The 19,407-nt window shown below is 43.1% G+C and overlaps 2 protein-coding genes across 2 annotated transcripts; both read left to right on the top strand.

Moving 5' to 3' along the window:
- The first annotated feature begins 48 nt into the window (after positions 1-48).
- Positions 49-4,515, top strand: pin1 (peptidylprolyl cis/trans isomerase, NIMA-interacting 1). The gene is made up of 5 exons (XM_071909365.2): positions 49-199; positions 717-799; positions 893-1,001; positions 1,094-1,204; positions 3,520-4,515. Exons 1-5 carry the CDS (start codon positions 142-144, stop codon positions 3,627-3,629), a joined length of 471 nt encoding a protein of 156 aa, XP_071765466.1. The 5' UTR covers positions 49-141; the 3' UTR covers positions 3,630-4,515.
- A 4,088-nt stretch (positions 4,516-8,603) lies between these two features.
- Positions 8,604-17,552, top strand: vap (vascular associated protein). The gene is made up of 12 exons (XM_078282285.1): positions 8,604-8,735; positions 9,042-9,425; positions 9,934-10,305; positions 12,022-12,186; positions 12,328-12,390; positions 12,540-12,598; positions 12,772-12,919; positions 13,552-13,717; positions 14,191-14,382; positions 15,793-16,014; positions 16,910-17,069; positions 17,366-17,552. Exons 1-12 carry the CDS (start codon positions 8,693-8,695, stop codon positions 17,438-17,440), a joined length of 2,049 nt encoding a protein of 682 aa, XP_078138411.1. The 5' UTR covers positions 8,604-8,692; the 3' UTR covers positions 17,441-17,552.
- The last annotated feature ends 1,855 nt before the right edge of the window (positions 17,553-19,407 follow it).

Here is a 19,407-nt window from a genome sequence, read left to right as displayed (position 1 = left end):
CATAATTCTGAAAACAAATCGTACCGTAAAATAATCTGTTGGTGTATCGATAGGTGTCGTAATTTGCTTAGCTGCACAGATCAGGCTATCACTCGGTAGCTGCCTTGAAATTAAATTTGGCAACAGTGTTGCAGAAAAAGAATGGCAGACGACGAGAAGTTACCGTCAGGATGGGAGAAACGAATGAGCCGCAGTTCAGGTAGCGAAAGAGAAGCTATGAGACGCGAAATATGCTAGCAAGCTAAATGGCAATAAGTAACTTAGCTTACTAGCGTTAGCTAGCAAGCCCAACATCGTGGTTTACCGTTAAAAAGACAGTTGCAACTTAATGTTTAATGAAGACTTACTGGAATTAGTGATGGGTAACCAGATGTTATAGGTGTGTTTTCCTAGATGTGGTGTTTCGTTGTAAGGTTTCTTGCCTCATGTCAGACTTGGCCCATTCAAGCTTGCTAAGACAGGGCCCATGCATGACGTCATGCTGCTCCACGGCTTTACTTTGAACCTGGGCAAGCCCCGAGTTTCTTAACGAGGTTTTACAGATTTGTTTAGGGGTCACAAAAAGCCTTGTAGATTATAATGACCTTAATAGGAATCCTTATTGTTTACTTACAGCCTTGTTTATCCTTCCATCACATTGTGTTCTCTCTGTCTCTCTTGGCTTATCTCTAAAGAACGTTTAAAATGCCTCTGCCTCCCTCTCTGTGCCCTTCCAGGCAGAGTGTATTATTTCAACCACATCACCAATGCCAGCCAGTGGGAACGTCCGGTGGGAGATGGTCGTGGAGAGCCAGATAAGGTTCCTATGTACATTTCTCTACCATGTGTAAGTACTGATTGTAGGGTGTTTGCCTATGATCAATTTGGATCTTCTTTCTTTGATTCATTCTAGGTGCGCTGCTCTCACCTCCTGGTGAAGCACAGTCAGTCACGTCGTCCATCTTCCTGGCGGGAAGAAAACATCACACGCACTAAAGATCAGGCCCTGGAACTCATTCAGAGTAAGTTGCAAGTGACTGAGTGATTGTGTGATTAAGTGTGCATTAAGTTTTAATGTGCTCTTTTCTTTTCTACTCTGTGTGTGTATGTGTAGAGTATATAGAGCAGATCAAGTCCGGAGAGGAGGAGTTTGAGGCTCTGGCTTCTCAGTTCAGCGACTGCAGCTCTGCCAGGAACGGTGGAGACCTGGGACTGTTCGGCAGAGGTGCACACTCACATTCAAAAACAATTACACACATACGTTAACAAATATGCACACACCCGGAAACATTCTTACTCAAGCATTCACAAACACACCATGGCACTGCACACAAGTCATTCAAGTTTTAGATAACGGATTGCTCAATAACCAACTAATCCAAACAGAGCACATACAGGGTTCAGAATAATATCTTTTTGGAACATCTTTGAGTAAATTAAACATTTCAGACCAAAATGTAATAAGGTTGGGACAGAGCCAAAACATACGTGTATAATCTGCTGGTTGGCCTTTACCGTGAGGACATGAAGAGTCTATATTAGGATAAAATTTGGCCAACCTTGCATTGGTTAAATGGACCTTTAAAACAATCTTAAAACAAGTTGTATTAAGCCATGTCTGGTGCATGGAGAGGAAGTATGTATTAGACAGAGTTTCCATTAGAAAAAAGTTGGTGCCGGTCCACGTGTCCTGGAAGATTTCAATGTCCCGGACAAATGGGAGAAATTCCGGTCAAATATGTGACGCGTTCTATCATTTTCAGTTGGAAGTCACAACGGCGCATTTGTGGATAAACGTGATTTTATGAGAAAAGATCGATTTTTGGCTGTTTTGGGGTTTCATCAGATTTTAATAAAATAAAGCCTTGGCTTTCATTCTGTGTATAGATTATTGTGAAATTCAAACGCTAAATATAGTTTTGAAGCTCATAAAGGTATGGTGACAGGTTCGCGGTTTTTAATGTACTTGGAAATGTTATAAATGCTGTAGGACTTAAAACGCTGTTTATAAAGTTTGTCAGGGTTGTAGTGTGGAGTTTTGTTATTGGTTTGTTACTTTGGACTAGTTTCGTTGATCATTGAGCTGTTTATGGGTTGGGTTTAATTGGCACTGGGAGGGTTTTCTCGCTAAGAACCTGGCAACACTTCTATGTGTCCCTTAAAATTATGAATGAACATCTGCATAGTAACAGGTTGACCATCGTTCACTTTATTGTCTAATCAAAATTATTGTTTAATCCACGGGAAAACGTAGTTGTCAGGCATCTCAACCTGTGTGTGTGTGTGTGTGAGAGAGAGAGAGAGAGAAAGAGAGAGAGAGAGAGAGAGTGAGAGTGAGTTGATATTATTAAAAGACATAGAAATGAATTCCCGTGAGGCAGAAATTGCTAGATTACTAAACTCAATTTCTATAAGGAGCAGCGACTGACGCGCAATGGACTGATATAATATCAGACTACTTTTTAACTCTGGTGCCGGTGGATGCGCGACCTGTCGCGAGTGACACCAGTTCGTCTTCCTCAGAGTTGGACAGTCACACACTAACAATATGAGCCCTGAGGCTACAGGCGGAAAGACTGTAGATGAGGAGGAAGATATTTCGCTTATGGCAGACCCGCGGCTGCGGCTCTCCAGTCTGTAGAAGGTGCCTATGTAAGCGAAGATTGTGGCCACGAAATCCAAAAGGCCTGCGACTATAGGTGCCACTGTAAGAGAGAGAGATCCCCGTCATTTTTTTAATAGAAGGATATGTGGAAATTTAATTTTAGCCTATTTTAATACAATTCAAATTGTGCTTAGAGGGAATTATTTTCACCGGACATTATGACCGGAGAGATTTAAATATGTCGGACTTCAACAGATTTTCCCGGTAAAAAAACAGTAATTACCAGATAACGGAAACTCTGGTATTAGATGAAATACTGCCTCCCATTGATCCATTGATCGTCAATTCTTCTCCAAAGTCAGTTTCCCACTGTTTCCTAACTCCATCCAGTGAGTAAGAAGAGATATTACATATAATGTCATACAAAACTCCCAGTGGTTTTCTATACATAGGCTTTTATCTGGGCGGCTGTCCCAAGAAGATTTTTTTTATTGGCTGTACAACTGTCATTTCGTGATGCACAGACCAGTAGACCAGCAGGATTGCACTCGAACCGAATGTGAAACTTAAAATTCCACAGTTGCGTTCGTGTGTGAAATGGTAACTTGACACTTGTTGATCTGAGATGTGTAAAACTGGCCAACACTCAGAAAGTGAAGATGAGCACAGTGCAGAGACTGGCATATTGCTCCTGTTCACCACTGGATTTAATCAGGCACACTGCTCTCATTGTAGTTAAGGACAATTAATCTAATAATACATGACCGGTCGTGATATATTGAAATTAAGTTACAATGGATTTAGACACGTACACACAGATCACAGACATGCACAGACTGATAATGTATAATGTATCCTGTTTATTTATTGTTATTTTAATGTAACAAATAAGTCATGCATATTGCAGCTTTAACACATCTGTGTGCATGTTGCAGGTCAGATGCAGAAGCCTTTTGAGGATGCCTCCTTTGCTCTCAAAGTGGGAGACATGAGTGGTCCTGTTTTCACCGACTCTGGAGTGCATATCATCCTTCGTACTGGATGAAGAGAAGAGGCCACATTCTCTCTCTCTCTCTCTCTCTGTCTCTCTTTCTCTCCCTCTCTCTCTCACACATACATACATGCACATAGTCCAACCCACCCAGTCCTATGATTTATTTTAACAATACACACCAACCAATAAACCAAGCTTGTAGGCTGCATCACATTATTTTAAGTGGGATCATTTTCTTCCAAGTACCAGTGGATATGTATGAATAATTTCATTAGACTTTGAACTTTGGAGAATATTACAGATTGTTCCTATATGACCTCAGAGTTGTTTTTTTAACCATGGCTTCGCCGTTATATAAAAAAGTGAGAGTGCCTGTGACCCTATGGAAGTGACTGCCCCCTTTTGGAAACAGTTTCACACGATGCAGGATCACAAGATGAGTGGAGTACGAGAATGTGTGTGTGCAAGTGCTTGTGTTTTTGTTTGTATGTGCATGTCTTCAAAAGGACCATTTACATTTAGCTCCCCTGACCCTTTTTCCAACGCGTCTACTGTATGTGTGCCAAAGCTTTTCCTCTATCTGTGTTATTCTTTTGAAAACAGATTCAGAACTGTATGCATATGGAGAGAACACCAATATTCCCAACATTTGTGATTTGAATGTTTTGTCCCCATAACATGCGGATGCTCAAATTGAACAGTGTGCAATTGTCGAAACACAGAATCATTGGTTTTCATTCTCCACTTGGAAAAGCACTTTGGTACACAGCACTGTTTATAGTTGCTTTGTCTTAATAATCAATTCCACAGCTTTTAAAAGCGTCAAGGTTCAAGCAAACTGTTACACAAAAATGTTCGTTGTTTGGGCTGTAACTGACAAAAACCACCATGTAAGAATTGTTCTTCTTCCATCATTAAAAAGTCTCTTGTTTTGTAAGTCTCGTCTTGTTCAATTCCTCTTTTTGTGAATCATTCTTCCTTGTTGCAACACATTGATCAAAGAATATGTTTAAGAATATTACCCCACACCTTTGTGTATGCATGTGAGAGAGATAGAGAGAGGCAAGGCTTTGTTTAGGAATGTATGTGAACTTGTGTCACATGACAATAGTAAAGACAAATGTTACATTTACTGTGCTTTTAGTGGATGAGCATTCCTGTTTAATTGTGTCTGCCAGCCCCCTCACTACATCTGAAAGATGGACTGGTCATGGAAACAAACTTGCAGATAAAAACAGAACAGTGGATGATTTGTGTCACAAAAACAACCACTGATGAATTCACCCAGCAAGCTTTGATCTATGTAATAGCACAGGGAGTGTGTGTGTGTGTGTTGTCCTCAGGCCCCCCAGTACTTGGCAGTATGTAGTTCAGGTGGACCGGAAGGATTTTGAGGGAAATAATAGTTCTAATGCAACTAATACTGCAGACCCTGAGTTTGATTTAGTTGGACTGGGATGGAGAAAGATGCTCAACTTCTTTGATGCTTCTGACATGATTATTATTATTATTATTATTTATTTTTTGTTAACATCTTTCACTTGACGCACATTTCGGTAACACTTCATTTGGATAGTTCAATGTTGATACTCAGCTATCAGGTGACAGACAGCAGATGTTCAACAAAGTGTTATTTGGTGCGTCTCTCCAGACTATGTAACCCTAGCCTAAACCCAACCTGAGTCCTGACGCCATTTTTAAACCTAACCCTAACCTGACCCTATTTCTAACATTAACCCCAACCCTAAGATTAACCCTAGCACAGACACTGAATATCTATAGACTACTTTTCACACAATTATGAGTATCACTTGAAACTCAGTAGTTTTTTTTGTGACACTTTATAGTCACTTGATAGTAAGTTAAGTATCAACATTGGACTCTCCAAACAAGTGTGACCCACATTTAACTTGTGAGTACAGAAGGAAAACCTGTTAAGCCGCGTCTCAGTGAGCAGTAGCCCGAATGTTAGAGAAGCAGGCTTGTCACAGGAATGCTGCTGGCTCGAACCCCTGAAGTACCCGGGGTGTGAGAAGGAACAATGATCTCTGCTTGTGATGTGCCCTTGAGCAAGGCACACAACTCTCAGCTGCTTCTGTTCTCAGGGAGCTCCCAGCTGTTGTGTTGCCAGTGTGTTTTGTTGTTGTAAATGTGTGTGTGTGTTAATGCAAAGTAAGGCACTGCTGAGAAAGAGCACGCTAAGCAAACTTCCCAACAACGAATATAAACAAACCTTTTCACGGTTGCAAAATAGATTTACATTTTGTGTTTGACTAGCACATAGTGCCTGGTATCTAGAACTCAGTAAATGTTAGAATGAAAAATGTCTGTATTCATGTGTCTAGGTTGTTTGTGGTGTTATTCACATCTGAAATATAGACTCAACCTTTACATTTTATTTGTTGTTCACTACCTCTCTCCCCCACTTTTTTGCGTAACACCCCACCCCCACCCCATTCCACCCCCCCCACCCCATCCCACCCCACCCCACTCGGTAACCCTTCCTTTTACAGTCCCCTAATTACTAAGTATTTACCTGGTAAATATATGGTAAATTATAGTATATTACTACTGGTAAATAAGTAGGTAAATACAGAGAAACTACAGCTGAAATACTAAGAAAAACCTCCACTATTTCCCATCAACTCAACTAAGTACCGTGTAGTTGTGACCGTTTTAGGTTGGTAATAACTCAGATATAATTGCGTACTTCCTAGGAAAGTAGGCAACCAATTCTTAGAAACACCTCCTCTATTACCCATCAATTCAAGTTACAATTGTAGTTATCCAAGGTTTATGTTGGTAACAGCCCAAGTTTAATTATGTACTATCTAGAAATTAAGATAGTACTTTCCAATAAATTACTTTTTCTTATATAGTTATTGTTCATGGCTACACCCATTTATAAAGGGTTTATTAGATATACCTTAGAAACTATGGAATTGTTTTTATTTAAGTTGAAAAATTACATCAATACTTAACAACCTCCGCAGGAACAGTTTTCCTCTAGTGTCATGGTACATCTTCTTAAATACTGGATATATTCTTGCAGATGTTTTTACAATTTACTCAGCAAGTAAGCTGAAACTGTACTGTAAAAGGAAGCCTTGTTTGTTTCCATGGTATTACCAGGCTCTTACCATATCCTTTGTAATAGATTATTCCATTGTCCATGCAGTTAACAGGAACTTGTACCATATATGTTCCACAACATTACTAAGTAAAACATGACAATTTACTCAGTAATTAAGCTGGAACTGTACTGTAAAAGGAAGCCTCGTTTGTTTCCATATGCATATATTATATGCATAGAGGCAGGGGGGACGTAAGGAGGCGGTGGCTCGGTGGGTGGGCACTGTATGCATGATGTATCAAGCACAAATGTTACTCAGTATTTTGCTTTTCCTTGTTTTCTCCCATTCACAGGTATGCTAAGCTGCACTTCTGTTCCATCTACAACAAGACCCATGTGATCAGGTCAAACTCCCCCCGCTGGAATGCTCGCTATGAACTGGGCGAGGTGAACACCTATCTTCACTTTACAGATCACTTCAAAAGTCCACAGTTGAGACAAAAAAAATTATCACTTTAATCTCATCATTTGGCTTCATTTATACAGCCAATGACATCAGCTAAATGTGGTCTCCCAAACATCAAAATTAACCCATTTTCTACTGTAAAATACTGTATTTATTGGTTACCTGTTGCATCTTTAACATATACATATATTTTTTGTAAATTACATGCTCAAGATGGGATATGCACTCATTTTCTCAATAGTTTTGACATAGAGAACTGTTTGTTTGTTTGTTTGTTTGTTTGTTTGTGTGATGAATCGAACTCAACACTATGAAGGTATATTTTCATGTTATTTTAATTGATTTGTTATGAAGGTGGACACACACCTGGGTCTGAAGATCGAGGTGTGGGATGAGGACTGGGCCAGGGACGACCACCTGGGATCGTGTGTTAAGTACCTGAAGCAGGGGACACACACATACACCTGTTCAACCAAGAGAGGGCGCTTCGAGTTCAGGACCATATGATCTGCGACCGTCACCTGACAGGAGAAAAGTGCAACCAGTACAAGCCATCTCCAAAGTGAGAAATGCATTCTGGGTGATGCCACTCAGTTATTTAGTTTAGGTTCTAATTAAAACCACTTTAACTACAATGAACCAGTCCGTCACATTGTTACATGATTGCTACATAGCTTAGCGTAGGGTATAAATCAAATGATTATGGGATTAGACATTTATTTTTCCTAATGCTATTCAACTGTCTCTTTTACATTTATTAAGCATGTTTTATCTGTGCTGGCTATTTGAAGAATTTTCTATTGTGTGATTGTCAAATCCTTTGCATGTCTTCAATAAACTAAAGAGAGAAATCATTGTGTGATCTTTAATGCAAATAAAAATTTTTAATTAAGGTGAACGGTGTCTTCAAATATATAGATCGACATTTTTAGGGTAAATGACAGCAGCTAAATTGGTTTTACCTCTAGCCTATTCAAAGCCAAATGAGCCCGCTGTCTTCGGGCGGCAGTTTCCCTGGCTGACATGGTGGGGTGTAAATGTGAAAGCACTAATGAACTGCGCACCCTTTCATGTCTCCATGTGTCCTGTGGTAAAGGTTTCCTGAATACCGTTTATGTGGTGTGTAAAAAATGAACCCCGCCGAGACTACCGGATTCCTTCGTCTCATCTTTGAAAATGCCTAGGTAAATTAAAACGACCCTACGGAACAGCCTAGAGGAGTTTAAAGCGCTGGCGCTCTCTCTCTCTCTCTCTCTCTCTCTCTCTCTCTCTCTCTCTCTCTCTCTCTCTCTCTCTCTCTCTCTCTCTCTCCTACTTTACATGACACACACGTGTATCTAATTTAGGTGACTCTGTGGCGCTGTACCCCTGACAACACTGCGATTTCCGTTAGAAGGAAATGATGGAGAAGGAAAGTTTCTGACGCCTCTCAGCTCGGGACAGTCCGGCGGACAAGCGGAGATCATTTTGTGCGCGCGCTTTGGTTGTTCTCACCATTACGCACGGATAACTCTGAAATCTGTATGGATTTGGAATTAATAGTGGCTCCGACACTGAAATGTCTCAGGATTGGAAATGCAGCTCCACGCCTATCTGTTGCTCTGCATTATCACAACAGGTAAGGAACTCTGGCTGTTCAAGTTGGGGCATTTACTTGGAATTGTTTATCTATCTCATTATCTACTTAAAAGCTTCTTTATTGTCAATATGAAATAGGTTTGGAAGTAGCCTACTACATGACATTTGTGGTATACCTCTAGCCTATTATCCACATCTAACCCTTGCAACATCTAGCAGATTTAATAAATGTAGCCAAATTGAATTTCCCTGATGCCAGGCTGAGGCTTGGTTTGTACTGCAACATCACACACAATTCAGAAGATTTTATGAAAGTAATGCTCTCTTATGTTACTTATTTCCTCAGGTAAAGTATTGGCCTTGTTGCACCACCAGTGTGGTGGGACTGTCCACCTGGACCAAGAGCCTTCTGGTCACATCAGTCTCACTTTACCAGGGCGACTCACTGACACCGACAGGCTCAGCCCCATAAACTACCAGCCTGACAAAAGCCCGCTGGTCACAGTTTGCACTTGGACGATAGATATTCCACTGGGTCAAACGGTACGTTTAGAGTTGGCATGGTTGGAAAGTGGTTCAAGCATATCGGTGCACTGTGTTTGGGACCAGGAGGAGCAGGTCCTGGAGACCAGAGGTGCTGCTCTGCTCTCCGGCTGTGACAGAAACAAAGCTGCCCTTACTTGGAGAGGAGCGGGACACTCTTCAAACACAATTCAGCTGTCCTATCATGGTGAGAAACTATTTGTGCTGTTACTTGTTTGCCAATAAAGTTACCCAATTACCCAGTTTTAGTTATTGAGTCAGTAAGGCCCACTAGCCTAGCTTTGCACCCTGATCATGAGGGTCTGATCTAATAGGTGTAATGATATTTGGGTCAGATGGACTTGGTTTACCACTGGGTCCCCAACAAGGGTTCCGGTAGTGTTTATGGCCTATGTTACGTGCAATGTTGGTGTCCATATGAATACAAAAGAGGTGTTATGGTGAGTCCGTTTTTTTGTTTACAGTAGAAGAGGAATGTTATGATACTCTTTGGTTGCACTGGGTGGAACTGGTGGCTGAACAATTGTTCCAACCTCACTGCGAGCTGTAAATCTGTCAGTAGGAAAGTTCTTATCACATTCATTGTGGTGTGTGTGTGTGAGAGAGAGAGAGGGAGAGATGTTATGTTGTTGTGGTTTCCATTCTCTCCTCACCCTGTCTCTCTCTGTCTTTGTGTTTGTTCCTGGTCATCCCAGTTCAGGAAGTTGAGAGGAATTCCTCGGAGCACCACACCAGCCTAGACTCAGACCAAGACCCCTCCACTGCCATACCTTGGTCTCAGACAGGAGCCAGCTTTACAAGCAGGGCGCCTGTTGTACCCCAGCAAGGGCAGGAGGCGTTAAGAGGGACAGAAAGGGGCATAGATCACCTCTATGTAGGGCTGGGGTGGAGTTCGGTGCCTCAGTCTGGGTCTGGTCCCTCCCTTCAGGACCAGGGGCTGCTGCACCCCCCCTCTCCCCAGGCAGGGCTCACCATGGCTGGGACAGCAGATAGGGAAACTCCCCCTCTTCCTCAGGAAGAACCAGACAATGGAGCGGATACGTCTGGGGCTGCTCACATCACTGAGGGTCACATGTCACATTTTCGCACACAACACACACTGATTACGGACACGCTGTCTCCCACATCACACACACTGAGCACAGAAACATACTCTCACATGCCACACACATTACACAGAGACACACACCCTCAAACCCAGAGGACACACGCACTGACTGATGCAGCGGTCGGTAGCTCCAACATGGTGCTTGGCACAGACACACACAGATATACAGAAATTCACACATCGAAACACACAGACACGCATACAGCCACACACACACCGCAAACTGACCCCACTGAATCCAGCTCCAGTGCCCTGCCTCTCACCCCTTCTCCCCCACAGCCGTCGTCTTTCCTGAGGTCTTGGGCGACTGGTGCCATCCTAATCCCACATGCTGGGCCTGCGGATGGGGGTCCTGGAGAGAAACAACCGCATGCCTGGAGGAGCCAGCGGAGCACAGACAGACTTCACTCCGGCCTGGCCACAGCGGTCACCTCTGACCCTTTAAAGTCACCCAGCGAACCACAGTGGAATGACTCAAGCAGCGCACACACTGATACTGGAGCCACTGCGTCATCGCCATCATCCTCTCCCAGTAGGACTAATCGATCATCTTCCACCCACAGTACAGAGCGTGACACTTCTGTTGTAACTGGAGTGGAAGTGTCATCTTATCCAGACGCTAGACGAACTGATTCATTTGTATCTGCTACATTGGACATTACCAGTCAACCTGCTGCATTTGGGTCCTTTGAAAACACAGAGATGCGTCACACTCTCGCTCCCAACCCCGGTCCGGCTGCCACACAGACCCAAACAAACTCTCCACAAAGACAACACACAGACAGTCTCACACACTCCCTTCCTTCTTACACATTCTCCCCATACACACAGACAAGCAACAAAGCGACACACACGCCAAGAAATGTCATTAATACATACACTCCCTCAAACAACTTTAGCCCTAATGAGTCCCCTACCTCCTCTGCCTCCGAAAGCAGCCGTGACACCACCAAAGACGATGGCTGGACTTCAGGTTACAGAGGCTCTCCTCCCTCACCCACAGCACCACTCATGCCGGGGGATTTAGTCCTGGACTCAACTGTCACCACAACCAGAAATTTTAATAATAACACGAGAGGGGAAGAGCCTTTGCAGGGGACGGGGCCAGGGACTGACACTGAAACTTACACACTGCGTCCCACTCCTGCACTCTCACATGAGGTCTCGCACACACACGCATCCTTACCAGCTACTTCACCGACTCATGCTCCTTCTTTGCCATCAACAGTCCCACATGGCGACGCATCCACACCCTCATCTATAGCTGTATACCCGCTCCAAACACAAAGTACCTTGCCAGATAGTTTAAACACCACTCACACACCCCTGCCTTTGACGTCTTCTTCTACCGCTGAATCCCCTACACACACACTCCTCACTCAACGCAAAACCGTACCTACACCCTCGCAAACACCAACACTAAAATCTTTATCTACACGCACACCTCAAACATATAAACCCCTGCCTTTGCCCTCTTCTACTACACATAAAAAGCTCCATGACTATATTACCACCACACACACTGCGCTGCCCTCGCACACAACTACAAACACAGAATCTGGACATGGAGCTGGAGGGGGAGGAGCAGAGGAAGAGGATGAGCACTCCATCATATCAGTAGCACCTTCGCAGTTGTCTCCGACTCCCAGTGGCCCAACCACACACTCTGTCACAGCTGGACCACCGCAGCAACCCCCGTCGTGGACTGACCCATATCCCAGCCAGGAAAGCAGTTTGGTGCACACAACGTCTGCATCACCCCCCTCACCTGCCTGGAGCTCCACAACTACTCAGACACCGAAGTTCTACATCGTGCCAGACCAGCCTGCAACCATCAGAGGTACTGTATATATGTGTGTGTGTGTGTGTGTGTGTGTGTGTGTGTGTGTGTGTGTATATGTAATTATCCAGATTGCAGGCATATAGTAACAGACTAATTTGCTTGTTCACTCCAGTGGAGTCCATTGAGCTGCTGCTGCAGATCATTGTAGAAGAGTCCAGCTCGGCTTCAACTGCTGGTCTGGAGGAAGACACTGCTGCCTGGGTGGGAGAAGATACACACACACACACACACACACACACACACACACACACACACACACACACACACACAAGCACTAATGAACACACTACTAAAGTTTCAAACTTTCATCTAGTAGCTGATTCAGTGTTGTCACTCCTCTTTTCTTTCAGGTGGAGCCGTACCTACTGAGAGCTCCAGGGTTCAGCAGGCTGCTGGGAGTCTGGAGCAGGTGAGGCGGAGTAGAGAGATGGAGAGAGGATGATATACTGTATATACTGTATAAATAGCGAGGTTATAGTAGGTTGTATGGAGAGAAAGATAAAGAGAGAGGATTGCTCTGAGAGAGGTAGAGAATGTAACAATCTACTCTTCTGCTGTTGTTGCAGTGGCCTGGCAGTCCAGAGTCTGCTGGAGTTCAGAACCAGAGAGGCTCTGGACTGGCTGGGCATCACAGGACCCGCATCACTGCTGGAACGAACGGGACTGGCTCAGGCTGTTCGCGAGGGGAGGAGCTTCAGATCGTCCAAGATCACCAACATCACAGTGGGAGGTGAGCCTGCATTCAGGGGTCTCACTGTCTGAAGAGGTCTTAATATAATGTCATTGTAGGAACAAATCAGACCAGAACCAAACAGTATTTGCAAATAATTTTTAGTGTTTGTTTTAACTTGCTCAGGGTGCCAGTTGGGTGGGGTTTAGTGCATCAGGACAATTGAGTTATAGTGCTGGGTAAATGGTCAGCCGCAGTCACGTTTACATGGAGAATTCCATTCTTAACATGGTTACTTAATTAGCTCCCACCTTAGGTTGACATATGTAAACATAATAACTCAGTTAGAATAACTTGGTTTAGATCACAATCCAATTACGAGAAACCTGGTTAAGATGGCCTGGCTTACTCCAATATTGAACGGGTTAATGAGGCATGTAATCTTGTTACTCTTTTCACTTTTGGTTTTCCCCGTCTGCACAAATTCACACTGGTGTTATGGGTACATATTGATGTCAACAAGAACACATGCAAGCACTATTGTTATTGCTATAAGGATCATTGTTTCTTTTCTCTGTAGTAACTTCAATCCAAGAGGGAAAGGATAGCTGGCAGCTGCACCTTTTTGGAGTTGTTTGCATGGCTGACTGTTTTAACTTACACATGCACACACTCACACGTCTCCCCTCCAGGTCTGCAGGGGGGTGTGTGTGACTGGTTGCTGCAGTGTCCAGCGGGCTACGAGTGTGTGTCCCAGCCTGGCACTGCAAACCACAGCTGTTCCTCTGACTGCCACTCTGACTACTGCCACCACCACGGCATCTGCACGCACCATCCAGGCCAGCTTCCAGTTTGCCGGTGAGAAAACACACACACACACACACACACACACACACACACACGTGTTTTGTTTCTCTCCATCCATCCAAGCAAAGTTTGTGTATGAGAGTGTATACTACCAGTCAAAAGTTTGGACACACCTGATTGAATGTACTATGTTTTTCATGTTCTTAAAGCCATTTTGATCTAAAGGCTTATGCTTAAATGCTTGAAATTTGTTTTTTTAGACAAATATAAATAGTGAAGTTGATGCCTATGTATGAATTTCTTTCCAAAGCCTTTGCCTTTCCATGAAGGCAAAGGGTGGCTGCTTTAAAGAATCTAAAACATAAGATAGTTTTGATTTGTTTAACACTTTTTGGTCACTGCATAATTCCATTTGTGTTATTTCATAGTTTTGATGTCTTTACTATTATTCTAAAATGTGGAAAATTGTAAAAAATAAAGAAAAATGTGTTTTTTGACTGGTAGTGTATGTTTGCGTGTGTCAGCTGCCTTGTAGGAGAGGACTTCTGGTACATGGGTCAGAGGTGTGACGTGAAGATGACGCGAGCGCGGCTGGCGGGGGCGTGTCTCGCCATCTTACTCATCATGGTGACCGTAATTGCCATTCTGGCACTTGTGGCGGTGCGACGCTACCGGGCCATGCTGATCCAGGCCAAAGTGGACCAGACTCGGAGCAGGTATACACACCCACTCACTCACATACACATATATAATCACAGCACGCACACAGCGTACAATACAAACACTGGGACATTCACATGATTAGAAGTCAAGAGGGCTGGGGTGGATCCAGTAAAAACATTATGTAGAGAGTGAATGAGAGGTTATAGGGTGTTTGTGTCAGGGCGTGTGGGTGAGGATTCCCATGGGCTACTGGGTGGGCCTTAAGTATACAATAACAGAACAAACACACACACACACACACACACACACACACACACGGACATCACTGAATCTCCGACTCATCTCACACAGCCCGTAGAAAAAGGCATTTGAATGAACGTGACACCAGAACTGGAATGATTAATTTGATTTATATGGTAATAACACTTCCAGACTGCTGAGGAGAGATCAGATGTTTTGAGAAGAGGGAGGGGAGAGAGGAGGAAATACAAAAACACTGTGACTGTAACGACTACACATGATAATTGTAGTTACAGTAATCTCCACTAGGTGTCATAGTCTGGCTGCTGAACTGCATAGATGCAAGCTATGCAGTAGACGTGAAGTAAATGGTGAGACATTAGTCTTAAAGCTGCACTAGGAAAGATTTTTATGGAAAAATACACCTTAGTCTTGTCAGTCGAAGTCACAAACTGGGGTTTGAACAGAGAAGAGCGTCCCATCCACCTTAACTGAGACGCCGTAGGTTCTAAATTGTGTTGTTTGGTATGGACACTGCTCAGCAAACTTCTCCGTCTGAATCAAAACTTCAGTGTGAAATACAAACTGTCCTCAACAGCAGCAAGCGAGCGCTCCGTCCAGAGAAAGCAGGACTCCCCGTTAGATCTTTTGCCTCTGTCCTCTTGGTATCTTTTGGTGTGAAGCATTCACAGATCGGCAGCCACTATGTGCAGTTTACTGATGTCATGTTACATGATTAGTTAATAATTAGTTAATAAATACTTGGCATTGAAGTTCAAACCGTTACCTCTCGCTCCCAACTGCCAACATGCAAAGTTTCCTAGTGCAGCTTTTAACTCTAGTAAGACATTAAAGTCTAAAAAAAATTAAACTTAGTGTATGGAAAACTTAATGAGTTTTAGCTCTGAATAAGATGGCCACCAAGCAACAACTACTCTTACTTATTATTATGATGATTGCTGGCATAAAATGAAAAAAATATATATGGTAAATTTATATTTTTAACTTAAGTCCTTGGTTGATAAAACAACACTTATACATGCTATATCCAATATATTTTATAAATAGCCTATTAAATGACTAAATCCATGTTTTCCAAAATGGATTTAATTGGAAATGAAATTAACTCATAGACATCAACAAAATCAGAGCCAACAGCATGTGTGTGTGTGTGTGTGTGTGTGTGTGTGTGTGTGTGTGTGTGTGTGTGTGTGTGTGTGCAGCTATCGCAGGTTCAACCATTTTGATGAGTTGTCAGGCCGGTTCTGGTTGCGTTCATGGGCGGGATCGGCAGACTCTCTGGATAACCCTGCCTTCACACGCTCGGACGAGTTACTACACCTGCGGGCACTCGACCGCCCCTGCTGTTACCACGACGACACGTTGTCACTGGCTTCCACTTGCCCCAGCCACGGAACACGCATCAACACAGTCTACCCCCACAGGTACACACATCCAGCATTCAACATGAGCTGAGCATGAGGTGTTAATGGGTCGGGTGATCATACAGGGGGCAAATAATGTGGGGGGGGGTTTACCAATAATTTATTTTATTATTAGCCTTAGCCATGTTGCTCTCTCTCTCTCTCTCTCTCTCTCTCTATCTATCTATCTATCTATCTATTTATCTATCTATCTATCTATCTATCTATCTATTTCACTCTAGTCATCTAGCTACCTATAGATTCAATTAGAAAAAACAAATGTCTTCATTGAGGCAATTGTTTTTGCAGCTTAAAAACGCATACATTTATAGTATATTTATAGTTATAGCACAGAAGTTATTTCATTATGTACGCAGCCTCAGAGATAAATATACTGAACAAAAATATAAACGCAACACTTTTGGTTTTGCTCCCATTTTTAATGAGTTGAAATGAAAGATCCAAGACTTTTTCTATGCACACAAAAGGCTTATTTCTCTCAAATTTTGTTCACAAATTTGTTTAAATCTATTAAAACAGCATGATTATTGTTTAATCAGCATCTTGATATGCCACACCTGTCAGGTGGATGGATTATCTTGGCAAAGGAGCTGAACTCAAAGTGCTCACTAACATCGATTTAAAAAAATTTGTGAACAAAATTTGAGAGAAATAAGCCTTTTGTGTGAATAGAAAAAGTTAGATCTTTTATTTCAACTCATGAAAAATGGGAGCAAAACCAAAAGTGTTGCGTTTATTTTTTGTTCAGTATATATATCTGTATATACATACACTCATACATACATACAAAGACATACAAAGATACCACCTCCCCACCATCTAACCCCAACAGAATCATTTGCTGCCTCTATTAGCCTGCTATTGAATTAAATAGACTTCTGTACATTCCCTGTAGCTCCCAGTATGGCTGGAGGGGCAGTGAGATGAGCGTGGGGGACTGTGTGCTGGACTCAGGCAAGGCCAGCGACCTGTCTGTCTGCAGTTGGCCAGTGGAGCCCATCCAGTGGACACCCTTCCCCCTCCTGCAACAACTGGCCTCGCACAGGACACCCACAGTGAGTGTGTGTGTGTGTGTGCGCATGTGTGTGTGTGTGTGTGTGTGTGTGTGTGTGTGTGTGTGTGTGTGTGTGTGTGTGAGAGAGAGAGAATCTGTTGTCTCTGTGTTTGTGTGTCTTGCTCTTCCTGATGTCTGTCCTACTTCTGTTCTATGGTTGATTGTTGATCAGCTAGATCTAGTTAGGCTCACTCTCTGTGAAGTCCTTTGAGAACATGTGATGAAGGGCTATATAGATAAACAAACTTGAACTTGTCTATCTGTTCTTGATTATGTGTTGTTCCCCTATGAATCCAGGTGAGGGCGTCGAGGCCACGGTCCTATTGTGAAGGCATGGAGCTGGTAGACCTGGGGAAGAGTTGGACTGCTTAAAACACACACACACACACACACAGAAATCATTTTTTGCAGCTCAATTTTATAACAAATTTTTGCATTCTGGGGGTCAAATGTCTTCGACCTTGTTTTGTAAATAAAAATTGTGAAAAAGGTTTCCATTGGTTATTTTCCATTTTGATCTCTGGAGGAAACAATCTACTTCTGATGTATACACTGATGTAAAGTTCATGGGCTCTGAATATAGATGCTGTCTAATTGAAAGTCTACTTGAAATGGTCAGGATGACAATTCCAGGCGTTGCTCTGTAGCAATGTTTCTTAATCTATGGGTCAGGGCCTTAAATGACAAGACTTTTTCTTTTGGGTTAATGACAACAGCACAAGTATACCTTAATGAACTTAAGTCTCACTCAGGGAGAGGATACATTTATTCTATTTTTGGCATCAGGGATTAAAAGGGCAACACCACACTTCTATAGTGCTTGTGCATTTAAAATACTGATATATTTTGTACACTCATAGACCATTGCTTGGAGAAATAATTATCCGCTAATATTACATTCAAAGAATCTGATCCACATTTTCTCCCTCTCTCATTCTCTCTCTCAAACACGCCACACCTCTCAATGCCGTGTATGAAACTCAGTTGGAATGTGATGCCATAAATGACTGGGAAAGACTGCTACAGAGTGAAACACACAAATAACACACTCCTATAATTGTCAGTGTCCTGGGAATACGGAAATGAATGATCGAGGAGAGAAACAGCAAATGAAAAAATGTGGGAGATAAAAGAAGAGAGAGAATGTGTGTTTAAGAGAAAGAGGGCAAGAGAGGGAGAGAGAGAGAGACAGGAGATAGAGAGAGAGGGATGAGTGAGAAGCAGGCAGAAGCTACCTGGTAGCTTCTTCCATATACGGTCTTAGTCAGAGCTGAGAGCCAGGCCTGTGAGTTTCTCTCAATGTGTGAGGGAGCAACGCAGGGAGGCAGAGTGTGTGTGTGTGTGTGTGTGTGTCTGTTTACACCGCGTGCATGTAAAATGACCAATGTTGGGTAAAAGTGTTGAGAGGAAACATTGAGAAATTAGAGTGAGTGAGTGAGTGCCAAGTTGCAAGCTTATCTGAAACTGTTACCTTTCTCTCCCCCATCTTCCTCCCTCCCTCTCTCTCTTTGAACATGAATCTTTGCCTATTGGTGGATTATATGGAAATCTATCAAGCTGAAAAGTGACATGCTAAAACGGCATGCACAGACACACACACACCCTTAAAAAGGGAGATTCATTCATTTCCTCAGACCGGTCACATGACCTGAGCAGTGCATTCTTCCCCCCATGTGACGCTCTCCAATATCTCCTTATATGGACGTCATCCAAAGGAACTCTTAAAGGGATGGTTGTCCTGCCCTGGGTCTATACTTGGTGTGTGTGTATGTGTGTGTGTGTGTGTGAGTGTGTGTGTGTGTGTGTGTGTGTGTGTGTGTGTGTGTGTGTGTGTGCCTATGCCTGTCTGGGGCAGGATAATGACAGTCTGGACAGCCAATTCCCTGATCAAGCTCATCCACCCCCCTGTATGGTGTCCTTAGCGGCTCTCTTACAACATACCTGATGACATAAGTGTGTGTAAGTATCTGTGTGGTCACTTCCTGCGTGCAGCTGCAGAAGTGAGGCTTTGTGAAACCTACATCCTGTCACTTTTGGTGAGCTGGCTCCATATATCCTTATTTGGAACACATACAGCCAGTGGGAATTCCTAGTGTAAGTTTATGGGTCTTAGTCCAGTGCCCTTATTGAGCTAAAACAGCACCCTAACACACCCACTTAATCTCTAGTCAAGTTATAATACGAGCATTGCGCAAGGAGTCTGTTGTTATGGAAAAATATGCCACACCTTCACAGGTATTTGAGGTTTGGTGGCATGTGCACATGAGCAGACATGTGAATATGCAGCATTGTGCATGGCAATGTGAGTCATAAGCAGATATATCCATAATAGGCCCATA

Source organism: Centroberyx gerrardi, chromosome 3, assembly GCF_048128805.1.
Source record: "Centroberyx gerrardi isolate f3 chromosome 3, fCenGer3.hap1.cur.20231027, whole genome shotgun sequence".
Classification (NCBI taxonomy): Eukaryota; Metazoa; Chordata; class Actinopteri; order Beryciformes; family Berycidae; genus Centroberyx; species Centroberyx gerrardi.
Note: the sequence above shows the minus strand (reverse complement) of the source record. Positions and strands in the feature narration are given on the sequence as shown.

Excerpts from the sequence above, each read along its gene's own strand:
- pin1 (XM_071909365.2), top strand. The coding sequence starts at position 142 with ATGGCAGACGACGAGAAGTTACCGTCAGGATGGGAGAAACGAATGAGC. Across the intron at positions 800-892 it reads GTCGTGGAGAGCCAGATAAG|GTGCGCTGCTCTCACCTCCT; the intron begins GTTCCTATGTAC and ends GATTCATTCTAG. Across the intron at positions 1,205-3,519 it reads CCTGGGACTGTTCGGCAGAG|GTCAGATGCAGAAGCCTTTT; the intron begins GTGCACACTCAC and ends TGCATGTTGCAG.
- vap (XM_078282285.1), top strand. The coding sequence starts at position 8,693 with ATGCAGCTCCACGCCTATCTGTTGCTCTGCATTATCACAACAG. Across the intron at positions 8,736-9,041 it reads GCTCTGCATTATCACAACAG|GTAAAGTATTGGCCTTGTTG; the intron begins GTAAGGAACTCT and ends TTATTTCCTCAG. Across the intron at positions 16,015-16,909 it reads AACACAGTCTACCCCCACAG|CTCCCAGTATGGCTGGAGGG; the intron begins GTACACACATCC and ends CATTCCCTGTAG.